The sequence below is a fragment of the Cynocephalus volans genome, chromosome 11, assembly GCF_027409185.1.
Source record: "Cynocephalus volans isolate mCynVol1 chromosome 11, mCynVol1.pri, whole genome shotgun sequence".
Lineage (NCBI taxonomy): Eukaryota > Metazoa > Chordata > Mammalia > Dermoptera > Cynocephalidae > Cynocephalus > Cynocephalus volans.
Genome location: NC_084470.1, coordinates 49488463 through 49511370, shown reverse-complemented (window position 1 = coordinate 49511370; position 22908 = coordinate 49488463). Strand labels below are relative to the sequence as shown.

Sequence of the window (22908 nt, the reverse complement as noted above, 5' to 3'; positions counted from 1 at the left end):
GAGCTCAAAGGTGAGCTCACTGCACTTGCTTGCCGTTTTCTCCCCAACCTCCACCAAAGGCACTCTTGGGGTTAGAAACCTCCCAGCGAGAGGGGAGGGGGCCCGTCTCCGGACAATTTCCAGTATGGCTCTCCAAAGACTTCCTAATGAGTGCCTGTGCACCCATTTCACAGAAGGGAAAACAGACACCCGGGGAGCTGCGACTGGACGTCCGAACGCCTCGGCTCCCTTACGCAGCAGCCGGGCTGGGCGTCGGATCGTGTGCGATGCCTTCTAGGGATGACGCCGGGTTCTTTCCAGCATCACCCCAACCCCGGCGAGGGGCCCACAGGCAGGGCGTGGGGCCGGGCCGCCCGCGGTAATGACAGGGCCCGCGGCCTGTGGTTGGCGGCAGCGGAGGAAGCAGCAGGAATCTGGCTATTTCGGGCCAGGGCGCGCCCACTGGCCCGGGCCGGGGTTGGTCGGCCCTCCCGGCCCGCAGCGCTGCCCTCCCTCCCGAGTCCCCAGGCGGGGCGGGGACAGACGCGGGTTGGCGGGCCCAGGGGGCGGGGCGGCGTCCCGGGCCCACCCCCGGCCTCCTCCCACCGCTGTCCATTTGGGTCCGTGCACCGCACTCCTCGGACCCAAGGCCGCCGGCGCTGTCGCCGCTCACGTGTGTCCCGCGGTACTCTCCCGCCGCGCCGCCCGTCGGGCATGGACTCGGGCCGGGACTTCCTGACCCTGCACGGTGAGTGCCCGGCGGGCGCGAGCGGGGAGACTGTGCAGGGGCCGACGCCGGGAGAGCCATTCCGGGCCCCGGGCTGGGGTCTCCCGACTCCTTCCGCCGCCTCCTAACCTCCCCGGGCCCATCCCTCGCCCCCTCTGCCGGTCTGGGGAAACCTTAGGCCGCGGCTTCCGAGGTGGGACTGCCGGGCACGACCCTGGGCGTTTCCAGACTTGTCCTCAGATCTGGCCCGGGCGGTGGGGCAGCGCTGCGGGTCTGAAGATCCCCCGTCCCGGGGACTCTCCCTTTTGCTGGTCATTAAAGGCTGGGCTCCGCGGTCCAGCTCGAACGGAGGGCAGGGGAGGGAAGGAAACAGCATCCACGAACGACCAAGTTCTCCCCGCCCCGTCCGGGTCCCCAAAGCCCGGGCGTGCCTGGTCCGCGTCAGGTCGCGCGGGTGTGGCAGGTGGGAGTATAAGGGGGTGGGGCGAGGAGATGTGCAAGGTTGGCTGAGGTCGGGCCGTGCAGCCTTCACTGCCCATCGCAGAAATCATAGTCAGCGATGCCCAGGCTGGGAGGAGCAGCACCATCCCCCCATCCGCGGTGCCTCCTGGTGGGACAGGGCCCCGTCTCAGCTCGAACTGCCTGAGGCTCCATCCTTTGTCCAGCTGAGCTTTGTTTCCTCCAGTCTGGGCCAGCTCCTTGCCCCATCGCTGTCCCTTCGGCAGAGAGGGGAGCCCGGGCTCCTGACTGCAAAGTCTGGAGGCCTTTTGGAAGGTGCGATGTAAGGGTGCGAGGGTCGGGGCGACTTGGACCTGGCACTTCTTTGTTCCAGGCCAAGGACTCACCCACATTTAGGGGCTTTGCCCTACTGTTCCCCCCAGATCATCTGCCAGCTCAGCAAACCCTGCCCCTCTCACATCAATCACACCTTAACTGTGTATCCCTGTCTTTCCTAGTAACCTTGGGATTGGAGATGTTAGCACCCACCACCTACCCATCTAAACCATTCATGAAGATAGTAGATGGGAAAGAGAAGGGCAGAGCCCTCCAGCCATCCACTAGAGGGACTCAGATATGTTCCCATCAGCCAGCCTCCAGTCTGTCTGGTGTTTCCCAGTTGGCTCATACCTGGTCTCCATGGCCCAGAGAGACCTTGGTTAGTGTCCAGAGCTGTTGCCCTCACACCAGTGGCCCAGGCTCCTCAAAGCCACCTTGTCTAGATAAATCATGTGATCCCTGCCCTTTCCAGTGCTGCTGCTTCTCTCCTCAGGCCAGAGGCATCCTTAGTGCTCCTGCCAGACTGGCAGGAAAGGAGGCTGGGCAGCTCGAGACATGGTGGAGACCTCTGCTTTCTCTCTCACCATCCGTTAGTTAGTGCTGTCTACCCTGCAGACTGCCACCTCTTCCCTGCCTGCCTCCATTCAGCCCTCCCAAAGCCGTCTAGTGGGCTCTTACACTGCAGTAGCTTCAGCTTATCTTGGAATGGGCTCCATCCTCGGTGACTGTGCCAGTGTCCAGTTTGTCTCCTGGGGCAGCCTTGGTATCTTTCCTAGGGAGGAAGACACGTGGTCCCAGTCCTGTGGCATGGGTTTGGCCACTCTGGCACATCCTGTTTGAGACCAGCCTCCCGAATGCCTGACTGTCCAGCCATTCCCGCAGGGCTGGCATGAACACTGTAACTCCAAGCTGTTTTCCCTGAAGGCCCTGCCACTTCTAGCTCATCACCTGCTGGGTTCCCTCTATTGGTCTGGGGGGCTACAAGTCTCATCTAGATATGAGAGGTCCCTTCTGTCCTCACCCCAGATGCATGCAGAGGTAGTAGAATACACAGGCATAGATTCAGGAGGCAAAATACCTGAATTCAAGTCTTAGTTTTTTCATGTCAGGCAAATCATTTGACTGCTCTGTGCCTCAGTTTCCTCATCTGTAAGATGAGGAATAATAACACCCCTTACCTCATATGGTTGCTGTGAGGATTGAATGAGGTAATATCTATAATGCAGGTGAAACAGTGCCTGGTACCCAGTAAGTGCTATGTTCCTGCAGGAGGCCCCCTCCCAAGTTACCGTGCCCTGTGAGTTGCTACTGTTCTTTAGGAGAAGATAGGGCACCATAGGAGACCCTAGCCAGTGAAAATACGGCCAGAACTAGATCAAGAACCAAGGGGCTCTTTTTGGTGCCTCGAAAGCACTCAGACCGATGCTGCAGCCCCCATTCTCCTCCCCCCACCCCACTTCCTCCTCTCGCTTTATTCCGGGTAGGCTGGACTGGCTTCTCCAGCAGATCCCTAGATGCGACCGAAAGAACATTACTTCCCCAGGGCCCTTTCCTCACTGAACACATCCACTCCCTCTAACTTTTCCTACACCCGATCCATCCTGCCTCACTGCAAGAAAAGTGGAAGATAGAGGAGACTTGGGCTCCAGTACCAGCTTTGCTTCTACTTTCTGTGTGACCTTTTGCTTCTCTGGGCCTTTTTCCTCATCCGTAGGATAGCAATACATATTTCACAGGGCACATTGTGAGGATAAAACACTGATGGGCATAGGAGTTCTAGGTTGCCCAAAAAGCCAGTACCTCCAAGAGATGATGGTTCCAGAACCATCATAGCAAGTTGGGGTGGCCACCTCCCAACCCACCTCAGTTATGTTCAAAGCTGTCTGTCCCTGGGGTTCCAGGCCCATGCTACACAGGCACTCACTGATCCACATTGATCTTAATTTTTTGGTGCCATAGGCCACATTGGCAAACAGGTGAAACCCATGGAACTTTTCTCAGGATCAAGTTTTTAAATGCATAAAATAAAATACATAAGAATTCAAAGAAAGCAAATTATACTGAGATGGGATTCTATCCACAGGTCCTTGGGGGGGGGGGGTCCTTATTCCTCCGGTTAATAACCCCTGTGTGGTTTCTCTATAACAGTCTCCCCTTACACTCTGCTTCCCTCTCCAAATGAAGAACAGCTTTTCTGTGTCTATATTTCAGCTCGTCTACACTAGCACACCTTGCTCATTTATTTTCTGTGGTGTGACCTTAGGCAAGCCAGTCTGTGCTTCAGTTTATTATTATTGTTGTTGTGTTTGTGCCAATAACTAACTGCCAGTGACTCACTGTCGATGGTGGTGGCTGGAGCTGCAGTGAGGCGCATGGGGGAACTGTTCGGAGACAGAGAGTAAGAGGAGTGAGTCAGGCTTCTGGGTGGTGTCCTGACCTTGGCGCACATTAGGGGCTCAGTAAATAATTACTGGGTGAATGAAAGGGAAGTTGTAATGTACAAGAAAGGACCCACTGTTCCCTAGCACTTTGGCAGCACAGTTTTGTACAAAGTTGCAGTCGTTCTCATCTATTCATCAAAGCAAGCCCGCGTTAATGCTGCATTTTAAGATCAGCATTTTTTCAAGAATTCTATTCGCATCCGACACCTTGGGGATTTCACTTAGGTGGGGAAACTGAGGGAAGAAAACAGGCCTGCCTGAGGTTCGCAAGTGAAACAACGGCGAGTTGAGTCACAATGAATTCGTTCAGTAATAGAGGTAAAGTATTTGGCTGGCTCAAGCCTCGGGCCCAGGCTCCGCCCCCGGCGCTGCCGGGCCCCGCCCCACTCATTCCCCTCTAGACTCTGCCGCCCACCGGCACTCCCCTCCTCAGCTGTGCCTCCCTGGCCCAGCGCTCCTGTCCTCCGCCAGCCTTCGAGCTGGGGTCAGGATCACCGCTGAGGCCCCGCCCCCTGGCCTGGCTCCGCTCCGCACCGCCTCCAAAACCGAGGTTGCGCCCTTCTCTGCCTGGGCACCGCTTTTCCAGGCGAGTTCACCCTCGTCCCGCCTCCTGGACACTGGCTCGCCCCTGGTCCGCTTTCTGGCCTCTGATGTTCCATGGCTCTGCTTCCTGGGTTATGGATTTGTCCCACTCCGCGTCCCGGGCCCGGCTCTTCCTCTGCCGGGCCTTCTTGGTTCTAGCTTCAGCCCTCCCTACCTTGATTCCTCTCTCGCCCCACCCCCAGGGGCCATAGGTCCCGCCCCTCTGGAACCGATCCCGCCTCCCAGGGTTTGGCTCGGCCCCCTTGAGCACAGATTTCCCTCTCGCCCCGCCCTTAGGGCCGAGAACCCGACCCTCCAGATCCGGCCGCTCCTCTTGGGTTCTAGCTCCGCCTTTCCATTCCTGGACTCCTCCCCTGCTACTCTCTACGGCGGCGGTTCAGTCCCCTGGACCTGGGCTGGCTTGTGAAAGCGGCTCTGTCCCGGGCCAGGCTCCGCGGCGGCAGGGGCACTGCGGAGCGCCATGCAATGCCTGGGGGTCAGGAGCCGGAGCCGCTCCAGAGTGCTCTACCTGCAGGAGCAGAGCCTCAAGGTGGCGGCGCTCAATGGGCAGAGGCTGGGTAAGGGGAGCAGAGGGCATCGAGATCTGCGGGGAATGGGAAGGCAGCTGGGGCAGGACGCAGACTACTTGTCCCCAAGCTCGGAGGCCACCTGTCTTCAAGCCTTTGACTGGACCTGTTTAGTATTTCTGTGAGTGTGTGACTCACTGTGGAACGGTGTTTGCACTGGTGGCACGTGGGGGTGAATGCTGGGGGGATTAGTTACCCCTTCTCCTGATCTATCCCAGCCCCTGTAAAGCTCCCCGCCCCTTGCCACCCCCAACCCTTCCTGTTTACACATCTCCTAGGCACCGCTGGGTATGTGGCCCGCTGTATAACTGGTATATGGCTGTAACCCAATGATAGGATCTGCAGGACAGTGTGTGATCCAATGTGATGCTGTGCAAATGTGTGTCCATATGTGACAAGTGTGCCAGTGGGTGACCCAGTGTGTGACCCAGTGGTAACTCTGATTCTGTCATGAATGTGGTACTGTGGGGCCGTTGTGCAGTGATGATAGAGTGCAATGCTATGTAACCAAGTGTATGATATTGAGGCACCAGAGGTGTCTGCATGTAACCCAGTGTGGTGGTGTGTGATCCAGTATGATACTGTGTGTGACAGATGTGACAGTGGGTGACCTAGGGTGACTGAGTGTTTCTGTCATTCTGCGTTATGGTGTGTGTGTTATGTAGATTTTCTGGTGGTGTTATTCTGTGACAGTGTGTCCCTGAGTGGTGGCTGCAGAAAGGGAAGTTTCATAGCACCGACCCTGCAGGCAGACTGCCTGCTTTTGAGTCCTGACTCCACCAAGCAACCTCCTTGAGCCTTAAACTCCTCATCTATAAAATGGGAATAATGATAGTGCCTTCCTCATAAGGTTGTTGGGGGGATTGAATACATGTGCTAAGAATGGTATCTTATTCAACTATTAACTATTATTATTGTGGCTACTATTATTATCATCATTATGATGATGTTCTGGCCCTGTATGTGGTGTGTCTGTGTGTGACGGTGTGTCTGTGTGTGACTAAGTGTGACACTGTACAACTCCATGTGACAGTGTGTAATTTTGGGAGGCAGTGTGTCACTGTGTGTGGCAGTACGTGACTGAGTGTGGTGGTGTGGTGTGTGACTGTGTCTGTGTGACTGTATCTCTGGGTAGCTGTGTGTCGCTGTGTGTCCCAGGCCTGGTGTGTCTCCATTATGTATTAACCTAGATACACAGGCAGGACCCCTGGAACCCCCTTCAGCTTCTCCCTGGCACCTGCAGCACCCCTATGCCCTCCACATATCTATCTCACTGTGTGCAGCTAGCCCGGGTGGGTTGGTGAGGCTGCAGGGTCAACCCAGGGGCCCCTCACCTCCACCCTCCCATGGGAGGATAAGGCACTACAGCTGAGTGAGTGGTGCTGGCTGAGGGGTGCCCATAGGCTTTCTGGGTGCTAAGGGAGCAAGGGTGGAGAAGCAGGAAGCCCAGAGGCCTCAGAAACAAAAGGGCCCCAACTGAAGCCAAGAGATGGAGGCTGCTGCCCAGGTTTCCCAGTAGCCCAGAGAGCAGTGACTATCACCTTTCTGGAATTATCAAGGCCCACTTTGGGACTGAGATCTGCCTCCCGGAAGCCATGTCGGCAGCTGGTGGCTTATCTCTGCTCGACTGCAGAAAGGACAACAGCCTGGCTCCAGGACAGGATGGGCATGTTATCTCTTCATGGTGTTTTCCAGAACTTGAGGGTGGGGCTCACCTTCTACTTCCCGACCCTCCCCCCATTCCCATGTGTGCTGTGGGCAGCGGCTTGCCCTGATGTGTGCCTAGCTTGGGAGTGGAGTGCTGACAGAGAGTAAAGAGATGTCCCTCCCAGTTGCACCTCAGCCTGAGAAAGGACAGTGGAATACCCCAGCGGAGACCAGAGGTGGCCTTCTCTGTGCCTGGGGACTCCTTTGCCCTTCCGCTTGTGCTGACCCTCAGCCACAGCCAACAGTTCAGGTCATTCTGTAGGAGCCCCCTTCTCCTCCACTTGGCTTCTCCTTGGGCTGAAAGGGAACTGCTCACGCCAAGGCAGAGTGTCTCGTAGAAATGGGTGGCCATACCTGGGACAAAGGTAGAGGGAGATAACATCAGACTGTCACCTCTGAGGAGGCCCAGGTTTGTCTCCTTCAACACTGTTCTCACCCTAGAACGGAGAGACAGAGAAGGGAGGGAGTTGCCTAAAGCCATAGGGGGTGGATGTTAGCACTGGGCCCTGTCCCCACTAGAAGTAGGGCTGGGGAGGGATAGAGAGTGTGTGAGTGAGTGAGGCCTGGGGAAGTGGTCCAGAGGTTCTGTAGGCTCTCTAGATATGTGGGACAAGCTGGCTGGGGGCAGAGGCATGGTTAAAGTGGAAGAGGAGGTCAGGGGTTTGGAATCTGGGCTCAGAAAAGAGAACGCCTATAGCTTTGTGAGGGCTCCCACACACAGGCCTAGACACAGTCCCCTTAGGCTAGACCCTTGGGGTCCCTGATGTTACCACTCTGCTGGGGTAGCAGGGCAAAGATTGCTGATGGGCCACATAGTTTTGGGGACAGAGTGATGTAGCCAGTTAGGTGTAAACAGAGCTGGCTACTGGACCATATATATACAGGGTGATACACATATACCCCCTTATGATGTATCTATCTCTATATTACATTGATGGGTCACTACAGGGGTAGGGGTCTCCTTGGTCACAGTCAGTACAGGATCTGTTAGGGGTGAGGGTTCCTGAGAGCCAGTCTTGGCTCTTGTCTGAGCCTGGTAGGATGCAGGGCATCACATCTTTGGGAGCCCATGCCTTAGGTCAGCCTGGGTCTCTGAAAGCAGCAAAAGAGCTGTGCAGGAGGGGAGTGAGCAGCCAGGGTTCGGATCCTCCTTGTGGTCTCTGGGCCAGGCCCTACCTCTACTTGTGAAAGGGCCGTACTGTGTCTTAAAGCTGCTGTACCCTGAGGGGTCTCAGCCCCAGTGTACTCAGAGATGGGAGTGGGGTAGGGAGGGACAGGGGTGTCCCAGCAGGCCACACACAAGCTGCATTTGTCTCTTCTGGGGGCAAGGATTGGAGACCCACTCAAGAAGGCTCAAGTAGGGAGTGGAGGCAGCAGGGTGAGGGTGACACGGATGGGCACAAGTGTCCCACAGGGATGGTCACAAGGGTCCCACAGCAACCACAGTGTTAACACCACGAACTGCAACTGCCATTACTTCAGGACCTGCACAGATCCATACATCATCTCATTTAAACTTAGAACTTCTCTTTGAGGTGGGTGCTGTTATTATCTACATTTTATAGACAGGAAAGCAGAGGCCCAGCAACGTGAAGTCACTTGCCCAAGTCACACAGCTGGTCAGGAAGGGTACCGAGGCACAAATGATTCGGGAGCCATTGGAATTGGGAAATTATTTGGCTCCATGATGCTCTGGGGTCCATTTTCATCTGTCTGTTCCCCCCCCCCCCCATTTTTTTTCCTGCTTTGCTGATCTTTTGGTCCCGGCTTTCTTCAGTTCACTCTAACTTCTAAGTGTTATCTCATCTTTCAGAGCCAGGCCATTTCCTAGGTGCCTGGTCCCCCAGGAACCAGGGGTTCTTGAATTAGCTGCCCTTCCTTTATCCATTCAGCTGTGAGTGGCAGGTCACAGTGGTTTGGGATGGGAAAGTGTCCTAAGGTTTGCTTGGCCACCTCAACTAGCAATCAGAGATGACTTCCTGGAGGAGTCAGGCCTCTGGGAGCAGATTGGAGTGTGGGCAAAGGAGGAAGAAGTAAACAGAGAGCTGAGGGTGAGGCTGGAGAAAAGTGGGCTCTGGGAGGTAGGCATGGTCACCATGGGGCCCAGGGCAGCAGGGACACTGGGGGAAGAGGTGGCTTCTTACCAGCTTTGACTTCCCAGGCCTGCAGGATGATGAGGACCTACAGGCCCTGCTGAAGGGCAGCCAGCTCCTGAAGGTGAAGTCCAGCTCGTGGCGGAGAGAGCGCTTCTATAAGTTGCAGGAAGACTGCAAGACCATCTGGCAGGAGTCCCGCAAGGTTATGCGGACCCCCGAGTCCCAGCTGTGTGAGTGCCCTGGGGCCATGGGGGAGGTGACAGAGTGTAGAACCTGGCCAGGATGGGTGGGGGTGGAGGTCAATCATGTACAAAAACCACAAGTGGGGAAACCGAGGCCTGGCTAGAAATGAGGAAAAGGGCTGGCTGGGGTCAGAGAGAAGAGCCAGTTAGATCACCTGTAGAGAAATTGAGGCCTAGTCTGGGTTGGGCAGGGCAGTCAAGGAACGGAGACCACAGATGGAGATGCTAAAGACTTTTTGGGATGGGCTACGTAATCATGACCACAGATGGTGACAGCCAGTCTCAGAAGAAGGAAGGTAGCTGGACAGTGTCGCCTGTACTCATAGGTATCCTCCCGGGCAATTGGTGGGAAGGAGGGAAATTGGGTGGATTAGGACTCCAGGTGTGGTGAGGGCAAAAGCCAGGCCCAAAGTCTGGAGGCAGATAAGGCACTTCGGGGTATCAGTGGCCAGGGTGTGATGTGGGGCACAGGAGGCAGCTCTTGCCTGGGACTGGAGCCATAGGAGGGATACTGGGACAGAGCAGGGCTGGGCCACACAGAGAGAGGCCCTGGCAAGGGAGCTCTCTTGAGAGTGTGGGTTTGAGGGCTATCTGGAAGCTTCCAAAAAGGCCCAGGAAGCCATGGCTCAGGCAGCAAATGGAGAATGCCTCCTGCAAGGCCTTAGAGAAAAAGCTCTGCTGACTTCTGCCCTTTAATGCAAGAATTCCCTAGAGATTCTGTAAAATGAGATGTTCCCCTCCAGAACCTTTACTTGGTGGGAAAATTTTAGGCCAACAGAACTTTCTGCAATGATGGAAATGTTCTATATCTGTGCTGTCCAATAGGGGAGCCACCAGTCACCTGTGGCTATTGAGTCCTTGAAACGTGGCTAGTGTGACTAAGGAACTGAATTTTTTATTTTATTTAATTTTAACTAATTTATATTGAAATAGCCTGGTTACTGTATTGGACAGTGCAGATAGATCATTTTGCAACCTGGGTTTCATGCAGCCCAGACTGCTAGAAATCTCTCACCCATTCACCTGCCCTTGGCTGGGGGAAGGGTGGGGAGGTAGGGTCAGCCCATTGGCAGGTCTGTGGGGAGTGAGACCAGATACAGTGACATCCCTGGGTAGGAGGAGGGCATAAGGAAGGGGAGGATCAGCCCCCTGAGGGTGCCCCAATGGGGTGCCTTTAACCCAGTGAGGGTCTGCCAAACCTCAGGACACTGGACAGAAACCTGAGAAGGTATGGCAGGACAGGAGCCGGGCCAGATGTGGAGCCTGGCTGGGTCCTCGTGGCCGTGAGCTGTGGAGGGTTTCTGAGCAGGGTGTGAGTGGATGGGGACTCTGAAACATTCTCAGGAAACGACCCTGAGTTCGTGTCTGCCCCAGCCCGGCCTGCTGCCACACAGTATGGGAGTGACAGCCTGACCTTGCCTGTCTGTGGCGCCAGACAGGCTCCTTCATAGGGATCCTGCCCTGATACAGAGTTTCCTGTTAGATGCCGGGGGTGGGGGTACGGTGGGACTGGGGATCTCCCTCTATGACCCCTGGGATTCCTTGGGGCCAACCCCCCTGCCAATATCTATGCATGGCTCTCCAGGGTATGCCTAGCACTTGATGGGGGTTGGGCAAGGGACAGAGAGAGGAGTAGGAGCCCCAGGCTTTTCCAGCAGGACCTCCCTATGGGCTATGGAGATGAGAACCTCCTACTGGGACAGCTGTGAGCAAAAGGGCAGGAAGAGCATTCCAGGCAGGAGACGCAGTGTGACCAAGGTGCAGAGGTGAGAATGAGGAAGGGGCCTGAGTGGCAGGCTGGGGGGCTGCACCCTGAGTGGAGGGGCTGCAGGGGTGACAGGCTCAGGGAGTCAAGTGTGCTCGGGTAAGGAGCATGGCCTGAGAAGCTTTCTTCCAGGGCAGAGCCACCTGAAACAGGTCTCGTGTTGAGCATGCCGGCTGGCTGCTTCCCTTCTCTGGTGGGCAGTGAGACTATTGTTCTCAACTGCACTTTACCCTCGAGGAAACTGAGGCCAGGTGAGGGAGAAGTGGAGCAAACCCCCCCACCCCCACCCCATTCTCTTTGGCTCTGCTTGCTGTTCCCGGAGTCTCTCCCAGTCCTGCCACCACTGCCTACCCCCATGACCATTCCCAGAGGTGCACAAGGTATTATCAGCAGTGAAGGCATCTGGACTTTGTCTCTGGTGCGGGTGGGGCACTGGCTCTTGCGGGGGTCCCATGGCTCAGGCTTCCTGTTTTCATTCCTGGCCTGGGGCAGCTGCAGCTGCACCCAGTGTGAAGCCTAGTGGGGCACAGGAAGCTGTGGGCAGAGGGATTAAGCAGGGATATCCTCTGCACCCCAGATGGCCCGGGGCCCATGTGTCCCACTCCTCAGAGCCTGCAGTGGACATATGCCACACAGGTGGGGACTGCAGGTGGCTAGGAGGCCCCTGGGCACTCACGATGGGTGGGCACAGGGAGGGACAGGCAGACTTTAAGCCAGAGTCAGTCTAAGACCAGGACAGGTGGATGAGGATGGTTGAGGCCAGGGGTGGAGCAGGGGCAGATCCTGGGTGCTGCTGCTGGGAGGCACAGTATGAGCCCAGCTGGTGGGACTGGCTCCCAGCCAAGCCACGGAGGGCACATTAGGATGGGGGTAGGCAGGGTCTTGCATCTCCCTGAAGCTTAGGCTGGGCTGTGATGGGAGGGCCCTCCCCTTGGCTCCTAAAGGCAGAATGATGTAATCTCTCAGACCCCTGAGGGGCACCCTCCAGTCTGCCTCCTGGGACCCTGGAGGGCAGAGCCTTCCCACACCCACCCTGCCAAGGAGCTCCCTGAAGTCAGGACACGTGCAGATACACACAGGACTAGGCCCTGTCTACCCTCTGACACAAGCACTTCTCCCTCTGTCTTTGGCGCTCTGCTCCAGACGCCAGGGCCAGAGCCTACATGGGGTGGCTCCAGTCTCCTGAATGTTCAGGAGAGGAGCCTGGAGGCTGTCATTGCTGTGGGAGGGGAGGATAGGCCCAAAGTCCAGTACAATCCAGAGGGTGTGTGGCCCCGCTCTGTCACAGGCCCCAAGCTCCAGGATGGTCTGTCCCCATCTCAGTCTAAGAGCCCTACCCTGCCCCAGTCCTCTCCCAGGGGCCCTGCTCTGTCCCATCACTGCAACAGCAGGCCTGTAGTCCCAGGCGCCCTGCCACCCTCAAGTCTGTCTGTCTGTCTCTTTCTCCCCCTGTGCGTTTCCACTCTGCCCACTATGTCCGTGTCTCAGGCCCTGTCTGCACCTCAGTCTCTGTCTTCCTCTCTCGCTGTAGGCCCCCTTGCTCTGTCCTCCTGCTCCTCTCCTTTCTCTGTGGACTCGAGGCCTGAGCTCCAGCCCTGACTCTTTGTCTCTAGGCTGGGCTCCCCTCCACCGTGGCCTTGGCCATGTCAGGAGCAGGGATTGTCCTTAAAGAATCCTCTGCCCCTTTCCACCTCCCCTCTTGCAGTCTCCATCGAGGACATTCAGGAGGTGAGGATGGGACATCGCACAGAGGGCCTGGAGAAGTTTGCCCGTGATGTGCCTGAGGACCGCTGCTTCTCCATTGTCTTCAAGGACCAGCGCAACACACTAGACCTCATCACGCCATCACCAGTGGACACCCAGCACTGGGTGCGGGGTCTGCGCAAGATCATCCACCACTCGGGCACCATGGACCAGCGGCAGAAGCTGCAGCAGTATCCTTTGGTGGCAGTGGATCTAGGTCTGGCCTGTGGACTCTGGCTGTGGCCACCTGGGTATGTGAAGGTGGCTCAGTCATCTTGGGCTGCCATAATAGAATACCATAGACTAGGTGGCTTAAACAACAGAAAGTTATTTTCTCACAGTTCTGAAGGCTGGAAGTCCGAGATCAGGGTGTTGTCATGGTCAGAGTCTAGTGAGGGCCCTCTCCCTTGCTTGCTGATGGCTGCCTTCTCGCTGTGTCCTCACATGGTGGGGAGAGAGAGAGAGCAAGCTCTTTGGTGTCTCTTCTTGTAAGGGCACTAATCCCATCTTGAGGGCCCCACCCTCATGACCTCATCTAAACCTAATTAACTCCCAAAGGTCCTGTCTTCAAATACCATCACCCTGGAGGTTAAGGCTACAATGCATGAATTTGGGAGGAACAAAATTTAGTTCATAGCACCAGGGAAGCAGGAAAGGTGCATGGTCTACTCTGACCCAAGACCAGACAAACAGCTCAAGACCAGTTCTGCAGCTCCTGATACTCCCTGTGCCCACCTCTGTAACCAGCGTGGAGTTGGGAGCCTGGGGAGGTTGAGGGGAGCAGCCTGCTTCAGTGGGAGACCCAGTCCTGGATGTTTTAATCATGTTTTCTAGATTACTACACGTTTTCCCTCTGGGAACTGGGAGGTCATGGTACCCTCCTGTGCCATTTTTTGGGGAATGATCTATTTTCCTGGATCTAGTATACAAGACAACCTGCGGGCTTAAAACAAGTCACCTTCAAAATCTAGTTGCACAACACACTAGTCTATGATTCAAGGTGATCAGGCTTCCAGCAGATATGGATTAGGGTGGAACCAGCTCCAGCTCCAGCTCCTTTTTTATGACAAGCTTTATTGAGATATAATTCACATACCATATGATTAACCCTTTAAAGTGTTAAACCCAATTCAATGCTTTTTAGTATATTCCCAGAGTTGTACGACCATGACCACAATCAATTTTAGAACATTCATCACCCCAAAAAGAAACCCTGTGCCTTTTAGCACTCACTCCTGATTTCCCCCAAGCCCCAGTCCTAGACAATCACTAATCTACTGTCTGTCTTTCTGTAGACATTTGCCTTTTCTGGACATATTATATTAATGGAATCATACAGTCTTTTGCAACTGGTTCTTTCATTTAGCATAATGTTTTGGGGTTTTTTTCTGTTTTGTTTTTTTGTTTTTTGTTTGTGTATTTGTTTTTGTTTAGTTTTGGCAGCTAGCCAGTACAAAGATCCAAACCCCTGACCTCACTTAGCATAATGTTTTCAACATTAATCCATGTTGTAGAGTGTATCATTCCTTCAACTGCCTAATAATGTCCCATTGTAGAGATATACCACATTTTATTTACCCATTCACTAGCTGATGGACATTTGGGTTGTTTCCACTTTTGGGGTCTATGGATAAAGCTGCTGTGAACATTCATGTATAAATTTTTGTGTGGATGTGTTTTCATTTCTCTTGGGTAATACCTAAGAGTAGAATTGCTGGGTTACATGGGAACTCTATGTTTGAACTTTTGAGGAACTGCCAAATGGTTTCCAAAGAGGCTGCACTAATTTACATTCCCACCAGCGGTATATAACGGTTTCAGTTTTTCACATCCTCAACAACACTTGTTATTTCCTGTCTTTTTGATTATAGACACCCTTGTGGGTGTGAAGTGGTATCTCATTGTGAGTTTGATTTGCATTTCCTTGATGGTTAATGATGTTGAGCATTTTTATGTGTGTGTATTGGCCATTTGTATATCTTCTTTGGAGAAATGTCTATTCAGATCCTTTATCTATTTGGGTTATTTGTCTTATTATTATTGAGTTGTAAGAGCTTTTCATATGACAGTACTTCAGAAAGTTTGTAGAAAAATGGAATTAAAATATAATTTGGATCTTTCCATGAACTTTTTGAAGACCCCCTGTATAGTCTAGATACAAGATGTGAGATATATGCTTTGCAAATAATTTATCCCATTCTGTGGACTGTCTTTTCTCTTTCTCAGTGGTATTTTTTGAAGCACAAAAGTTTTTAGTTTTGATGAAATCTAATTCATCTACCTTTTTCATTTGTTGTGCTTTTTGGTGTCATATCTAAGAAGGCTTTGCCTAATCCAAAGTCATAAACACTTACTATTGTGTTTTCCTCTAGAATTTTGTAGTTTTAGCTCTTACATTTAAGTCTCTGCTTCATTTTTAGGTAGTTTTCGTTTATGGTGTGAGGTAAGGGATTCCATTTTATTTTTTATTTTTATTTTTTTGCATGTAGATATATAGTTGTTGCAGCACCATTTGTTGTAAAGACTATTCTTTCCCCATTGAATTTTCTTGGTACCCTTGTGAAAAATCAATTGACTGTAAATATGAGGGTTTATTCTAGACTCTCATTTCTATTCCATTTGTCTACATGTCTATTCTTGCACCCGTACCACAATGTTTTTTGTTACTATAACTTTATGGTAAGTTTTGAAATCTGGAAGTGTGAGTCCTCCAATTTTTTTTTTTTCCAGGGGGGCAAGATTCCCCTGGCTGTTCTCGGTCCCTTGAATTTCCATATGAGTTTTAGCCTGTTTGTCAATTTTTGCAAAGAAGCCAGCAATATCTTGATAGGGATTGTGTTGAATCTGTAGATCAATTTGGAGAGTATTCCCAGTATAATAATGTCAACTCTTCTGATCCATAAACATGACATGTCTTTCCATTTTTTTATATCTTTTTTCATTTCTTTCAGCACATTTTGTGGATTTCAGCATATGAGTTTTCACTGTGAAAATTTATTCCAGAGCATTTTATTTATTTATTTATTTATTTATTTTTATAAACAACAGAAATTTATTTCTCACATTTCTGGAGGCCAGGATGTCCAAGGTCAGGGTACCAGCAGATTCATTGTCTGGTGGGGGTCCACTTCCTGGTTCAGTTGGCAGGCTTTTTGATGTATCCTCACATGGCAGAAAGAACAAGGGAGCTCTCTAGGGTTTCTTTTAAACTGATAAGAACAGACACTACACTTGATCTTAGCCAAAAGGCCGAGAAGCGATGGGGGGTTTCTTTTTACGGGTACTAATTCAGCATATCAATTTTGGGTGGGGGACACAAACGTTCAGTCTGTTGCAAATAGGAATCAAAAGATGTACATCTGTGTAGACAGCGGGTCTTTTGTATTCTATTTCAGTGGAGCTTTTCTGAATCTATAAACTGTGGTTTGCGCATTATTTTTGCTTTCTCCTCTTTCTGTTTTGGAATCAGATGTGCTTCTTTGAGAAAATTCCTTTTATTTAGTACATGTTTCTTTTATCTTCCGTGTCCATCATCCAAATTCCTACCTCTCTCTACAATCCCTTTGATATTTTTATTTATTTTTATCTTTTAATGTTGATTCATATCCCTTTATTTTTATTTATTTATGTATTTATTTTTATTGAAACATAGTTGATTGTACATATCTGTGGGGTACAGTGTTGAATATCAATACCCGTGTGCAATATGTGATGCTCAAATCAGGAAAATTAGTGTAGTCAACATTACACAATGTAATAATTTTTCGTGGCCCTTTTCCAATTCTCACTAACCCCTCCTCCCACTTCCCCTTTCCCACCACTGGTGGCCTCAGTTCTGGTCTCTCCTTTTGGAAGTTCAGTGAATTATTGTGATTGCGGTATCTTTCCTTCTTTTTTTATTTATTCATTAATTTTTTTAACTCCCACTTATGAGTGAGGACATGTGGTATTTCTCTTTCTGTGTCTGGCTTATTTTACTTAACGTAATTTTCTCTAAGTTCATCCAAGAGAGCATTTTATTTATTTTGATGCTATTGTAAATGAAATTGCTTTCTTAATTTCACTTTCAAATTGTTCACTGCTAGTGTATCTACAGCTCCATTGGAGTACACATTTCAAGCCCTGTTTATTTTCCTTTTCTATATGCTTTGGAGAATTTGAAATACTTTGAAGTGTTATTTCTCAAGGCCACGTCTGGCTGATTTTGAGCTTCCTTAAAAGCCCAGTTCTGGGGCACTTTCATCACAATCACTCCTTTTGCATAGCCTTGTCCTTGGGCAATCTTGTGCCTTTGCAGCATCTGTAGCCAAGACCTTGAGATCATAAAGCCATCCCACCTGCTGAATAGCCTTCAACACAGGACCCTTGTGCTTGGCTGGACCATTTTGAACTTGATTTTTTCAACTGGCATTCTGCCATAGTTATTTTTTTCATAGATTAGATAGATAGATAGATAGACAGACAGACAGACAGACAGAAAGAATTTGGAAAATATGGATATGTTAGAATAAAGTTTTAAAGGCCCACAAGATTCACCTCCTCCAGAAACTGCTGATGTTTGTGCTCTCCTCCTGATCTTTATTTATCTGCATTTTAATTTGCCTAATGATACATTTGCCAAAAAGTGGAGATCATAATTTGTAATCCATTGTCTGTGTAACATTGTATCATAATTATTTCCCTGTTTTAGTGTAGTCTCCAGAAACAGTTTTAGTGACTATATAAGACTCCATTGAGTGGATAAACTATAAATTAGTGATCCATTCCTTTAGTGCTCAACATTTACTTTATTTTTAGTCTTTCACTACTATAAATAATACTGCAAAGAACTATGTTCATAAAGCCTTTTGGAAAAAGAAAAAGAAGAAAAAAAAAAAAGCCTTTTGGTATTTAGGAATATTTCTTTACAAATAGGTTCCTAGAAGTGGAATTTCTGAGTCAAATGATATAACAATTTAAAGCCTTAGCTATCCCTAGATGACGTTCCTAAAGGTTGTACCAGTTTACCTTGCGCAGGTAGTGAATGAGTGTCTATTTCATTTCACCTTTGCTCACACTGGGAATCATACTTTTAAATTGTTAATTGTATAGTTTAAGAAGTTGCATCTCATTTAAAAAATTTTAATATCTTAGAATACTGGTAATGTTTGCAAATGGTCAGTTTGTATTCTTATTTAGTAATAACTAAATAAGGGTCATCATGTTTTTTTAAATTAATTCTTCTAAGCCTTTGCTACACACGTTTCACTCAGCATGTCTAATGGATGGTTTTATTTTTTCTTTATTCGATCCTTAGATTTTTTAAAGGTTTAGAATAGCATCCATTATGTTGTTGTTCCCTTTGTGATTTCTTCTAAAAATCTGTTTTTGTTTTTGGGTTTTTTTTTTTTTTTTTAACTGTTTTCTTGAGGTTTTATTGTCTTTGTTCTCTGCTAATTCTCTAGTTCTGTAGAGTGTACTGTGGAGCTCCCCTTCGCTAGGTCCTCAAGATCAAGCCCGAAGGGAGAGAGGACAGAAGTGAGGGAGAAGTGAGGACTGAAGTGCTCCAATCATGATAACTGGATCCAGGCTTTGTTTTTGCATGTGATGTCTCCACCTCTGATCAGTGGCTTGAGATTTGCAGTTACCTATAAAATAAGCCTCAAGTGCTTTGGTCAGGTTGGCTAACAATTATACAGTGAAAACCAGAAGAACATACTTTGAAATGTTGACAGAAGCTATCCCTGGACAATAGGACTATGGGAGGTTTATGTTCTTCTGCATTTTCTAAATTGTCTGCAGTCAACCCTTTTATAGTAAGAAAAGAGATATTTTCCAAAATTTGAAAGGTTTCAGAGCCAGCAAATAGAAAAAGACCCTTTAACAGGATGTCACCTTTTCCTGCAAGGATGCCACTGGGTCTTGTCCCTGAAATGTGGCTGTGTAGTAAGTCAGGTCTGCAAGATCAGTGTCTACAGGTGGCTTCAGCTTAAACCATGGCTCTGGCTGGGAACTTGGCAGGCACCAGGAATCCTGGGTTCTTTCCTTACTTCTTGCTCAGCTGGATTCACTCCTGCTTAAGAAAAGCTGATAAAAACAAGGACAACAAGATGAGCTTCAAGGAGCTGCAAAACTTCCTGAAGGAGCTCAACATCCAGGTGGATGACAGCTATGCCCGGAAGATCTTCAGAGTAAGGCCCAAGTGGGGCTGGGTCTGCATGGCAGTGGGGTCCTATACCCTGGCCCGAGGCCTGCTCTGAACCTTGCCCACCCAGCTTCCTGGCTTTGCAGGAATGTGACCACTCCCAGACAGACTCCCTGGAGGACGAGGAGATTGAGGCCTTCTACAAGATGCTGACCCAGCGGGAAGAGATCGACCGCACCTTTGCTGAGGCTGCGGGCTCTGGGGAGAACCTGTCGGTGGATCAGTTAGTGACATTCTTGAAGTGCCAGCAGCGGGAGGAGGCCGCAGGGCCTGCACTGGCTCTCTCCCTCATTGAGCGCTACGAGCCCAGTGAGACTGGTGAGGGCCTGGCCAGGGCCTGCGACCTGCAGTCCCAGGGCCACCCTGGACTGGGAGACCCCTGAGGAGACTGCAGCCAGAGGGAAGGGAGCTGAGGGAAGGGGGTGCCTTGGCCAGCCCCAGGACCCCTGGCTAGTGCTTGCCTGTCCATGAAAGCAGGCAGACAGGAGGTGGGGCTCCAGCATCATGGCCCCTCTCTGGGCTTCACTTTCCCTCTTGGTTTCTACTTCAGGGGGCTTTGAAGACACCTTCCCCAAGAAATAGAGAGAGAGGTGTCTGGAAAAGCACACACTGTTCTTGCTCCCTTCTTTTGACCATTCTGGGCCCAGTTTTGAGACACGATACAGCAGAAAAGATGGGGCCCTGCTCTGGAAGGGGCTCCAGTCTGGGGACAGAGAGGGAGGAGACAAGTCCCTGCCCTCATCGGCCTCAGAATGTGGGGACAGGGGAGGAGGTAGAGACTGGGCCCCACTCTGGGGTAACCAGTCTGGTCAGGAGGCTCAGACTTACCAGCCCAGGACAGGCAGGCAGGGGGAGTACGGGTCTCATCCTTCCAGAGTGGTAGGTGGCCAGGAGGAGCTCTGACTGGCGGCCTCCTCCGCCCTAGCCAAGGCGCAGCGGCAGATGACCAAGGACGGCTTCCTCATGTACCTACTGTCAGCTGATGGCAGCGCCTTCAGCCTGGCGCACAGGCGGGTCTACCAGGACATGGGCCAGCCACTCAGCCACTACCTAGTGTCCTCCTCGCACAACACCTACCTGCTGGAGGACCAGCTCACAGGGCCCAGCAGCACTGAGGCCTACATCCGGTGCGGTCCACAGAAGCCTCGGGGGCGGGAGTCTGGGGGGACCCGGGACAGGACCTAGAGGGTGCTAGCTGCCCCCCCTGCTGGCAGGGCACTGTGCAAAGGCTGCCGCTGCTTGGAACTTGACTGCTGGGATGGGCCCAACCAGGAGCCCATCATCTACCACGGCTATACTTTCACTTCCAAGATCCTCTTCTGCGACGTGCTCAGGGCCATCCGGGACTACGCCTTCAAGGTGGGTGTGCCCCGGGGGGCTGTGGAGGGGATGCTAGAGGTGGCCAACCCCGTCTCACTTGTCCTTGGGCCTACAGGCATCCCCCTACCCCATCATCCTGTCCCTGGAGAACCACTGCAGCCTGGAGCAGCAGCGTGTCATGGTGCGACACCTGCGGGCCATCCTGGGCCCCATGCTGTTGGACCGGCCTCTGGACGGCGTCACCACCAGCCTGCCCTCCCCTGAGGTACGTGGTGGGGTGGGGGTGCCCAGAGGAGAGGGGACGGGTACTGGCTGGGAGGCCAGGTGGGTCTGGACCTGTTGTCTCTCCATCCACAGCAACTGAAGGGGAAGATCCTGCTGAAAGGGAAGAAGCTGGGAGGGTTCTTGCCCCCTGCAGGGGATGGCGGCCCTGAGGCCACCGTCGTGTCAGACGAAGATGAGGCTGCTGAGATGGAGGATGAGGCAGTGCGGAGCCGAGTGCAGCACAAGCCTAGGGTTCGAGGGGGAGCTGCAGGGTGGGGCAGCCCCGGGGCCCTTCCACAGCCCCTGCCCCCATGCCCCCGCGGATGTTCGCCTTGTCTCAGTTCTCTGTGGCTGCCACTCAGACTCTCTGCCCCCTCTCTCTGTCTGCCTCTCTGTCTCTCTGTCTGGGCTTCTGGCTCTCTCAGTGCCCACCCTGACCCAACCTCTGACTCTAACCTGGGCCTCCCCATGGCCCCCAGGAGGACAAGCTGAGGCTAGTGCAGGAGCTTTCCGACATGGTCATTTACTGCAAGAGTGTCCACTTTGGGGGCTTCTCCAGTCCTGGCACCTCTGGGCAGGCTTTCTATGAGATGGTGTCCTTCTCTGAGAATCGCGTCCTCCGACTGCTCCAAGAATCAGGTGAGCTCCTGCCCTGCAGCTGGAGGGTGCTGTCCATCTGTCTGACCATCTGGGGTGGCCAGGGCCAGGCCCGGCCCCCTGCCACTCAGGACCAGGGCTGGCACTCCCTGTTCTGTTACCAGACAGACTGGCAGGGAGGGGCTCGGGCCTCACTAGAGGCCTCCACTTCTAAGCAAATCACCACTCCCCCAGGAAACAGCTTGGTCCGCCACAATGTGGGGCACCTGAGCAGGATCTACCCAGCCGGATGGAGAACGGACTCCTCCAACTACAACCCCGTGGAGATGTGGAATGGGGGCTGCCAGATCGGTAGGGGCTGTCTGGGGCTGGAGGAGGCCTGGGCGAGGGTTTCTGTCCTGAGGACCATGAGCCTGGAGCCTCGAGGCTCCAATGGGAGGTCTGGGGACCCAAGCAGGGTCAGCTTGTGGAGGTAGTAATCTCAGTTTGGAAATATCTCCCCACAAGCAAGTCACAGTGTCTGAAATCCCAAATCCCACCATTAGCTCTTTGAATTCTGGCACCAGAAATGGAATGTGTGGTTAGGGTGGTGGGTCAGTTAGGTGGCAGGGGAGCAGGCACTGGATTGATGTTGGACCTTGCTTCTAACTCATGCTGTGACACTAGGCCTCAGTGTACCCTGAGCAGGCTGGGCTCTGGGGTGCCAAGGCCAGCCCATAGCCTGTGACTGCTCTGTCCTGCCTCCAGTGGCCCTGAATTTCCAGACCCCTGGGACAGAGATGGACGTTTATCAGGGCCGATTCCAGGACAATGGGTCCTGCGGGTACGTGCTGAAGCCTGCCTTCCTGAGAGACCCCAACTCTGCCTTCAACTCACGTGCCCTGGCTCCAGGGCCCTGGTGGGCTCAGAAGCGGCTCAACATTAGGGTATGGCCCAACAGGGGCACAGGTGCCATGGGCCTCTCTTCCTCCTCACTGCCATTCCTGACCCTTTCATTGTTCCCTGTCTTTCCTCAGGTCATCTCAGGGCAGCAGCTGCCAAAAGTCAACAAGAATAAGAATTCAATTGTGGACCCCAAGGTGACGGTGGAGATCCACGGCGTGAGTCGGGACGTGGCCAGCCGCCAGACTGCGGTGATCACCAATAATGGTATGTTCTGGGCCTGGGCTGAGCCTGGCCACTGGAACTAGTGTCCGTGCTGGCGACATGGTGCCTGTGCCCCTAGGTTTCAACCCATGGTGGGACACGGCATTTGAGTTTGAGGTGGCTGTGCCCGATCTTGCCCTGGTTCGCTTTGTGGTGGAGGATTACGACGCCTCCTCCAAGAATGACTTCATCGGCCAGAGCACCATTCCCCTGAACAGCCTCAAGCAGGGTGAGTGTTTGCTGGGAGGATGGCCAGGGGAGTGGGGCAGGGCCTGGCATCGCTTGGGCTGGCCTTGCAGCATCCTCCCTGAGTGACTGAACTCTCTGTGGGCTCCTTGCCATGTGCCTGCCAGGCTACCGCCACGTCCACCTCTTGTCCAAGAACGGAGACCAGCATCCGTCAGCCACCCTCTTTGTGAAGATCTCCCTCCAGGACTAAGTGTGGGAGTCCTGTGGTGTCTGGCCTGAGTGTCCACACCTGGGGGCAGGGCAGGTGTGGCTGCTTCTGACCTCTCACTCACAGCCAGTGGCCCTGGAACTGCCTTTGGTTCTAACACACTGTGCTGCTGCTGCTGCCTCCCCAGGGTCTCAGGAGCAGGCCCAGCCCCTGGAGCTGTCCTCGATTCCGTTAGGAAGAACACTGCAGCCCTCTCGGCCCTCTGGCCAGCCCTAGAGTGAGGGTTTTTATAAAAATCACTGTAAAATTAAACCCTGTGGCCTCTTTACCTGGACGGCAGAAATTCTCGTGAAG

General features: G+C 52.4%; 1 protein-coding gene and 1 pseudogene across 3 annotated transcripts; one reads left to right on the top strand and one right to left on the bottom strand.

Moving 5' to 3' along the window:
* The first annotated feature begins 634 nt into the window (after positions 1–634).
* PLCD1 (phospholipase C delta 1) lies at positions 635–22865 on the top strand. 3 transcript variants are annotated; one of them, XM_063114104.1, is made up of 15 exons: positions 635–727; positions 8962–9126; positions 12609–12837; positions 18687–18816; positions 18917–19148; positions 19756–19957; positions 20045–20189; positions 20266–20415; positions 20508–20666; positions 20894–21053; positions 21246–21362; positions 21759–21937; positions 22028–22160; positions 22237–22386; positions 22511–22865. In XM_063114104.1, exons 1-15 carry the CDS (start codon positions 694–696, stop codon positions 22594–22596), a joined length of 2271 nt encoding a protein of 756 aa, XP_062970174.1. In that variant the 5' UTR covers positions 635–693; the 3' UTR covers positions 22597–22865. The 3 variants fall into 3 exon arrangements, with proteins under 3 accessions (XP_062970174.1, XP_062970175.1, XP_062970172.1); XM_063114105.1 differs by lacking the exon at positions 635–727 and adding an exon at positions 4194–4242; XM_063114102.1 differs by lacking the exon at positions 635–727 and adding an exon at positions 4816–5084.
* On the bottom strand, positions 15764–15907 carry LOC134391465 (U2 spliceosomal RNA; annotated as a pseudogene).
* Positions 22866–22908: the final 43 nt, after the last annotated feature.

Bases quoted from the DNA above. Each gene is read 5' to 3' on its own strand.
- PLCD1 (XM_063114102.1), top strand. From the start codon at position 4,988: ATGCAATGCCTGGGGGTCAGGAGCCGGAGCCGCTCCAGAGTGCTCTAC. The intron at 20,190-20,265 runs GTGGGTGTGCCC...TTGGGCCTACAG, and splicing joins TCCGGGACTACGCCTTCAAG to GCATCCCCCTACCCCATCAT. The intron at 21,363-21,758 runs GTAGGGGCTGTC...TCCTGCCTCCAG, and splicing joins GAATGGGGGCTGCCAGATCG to TGGCCCTGAATTTCCAGACC.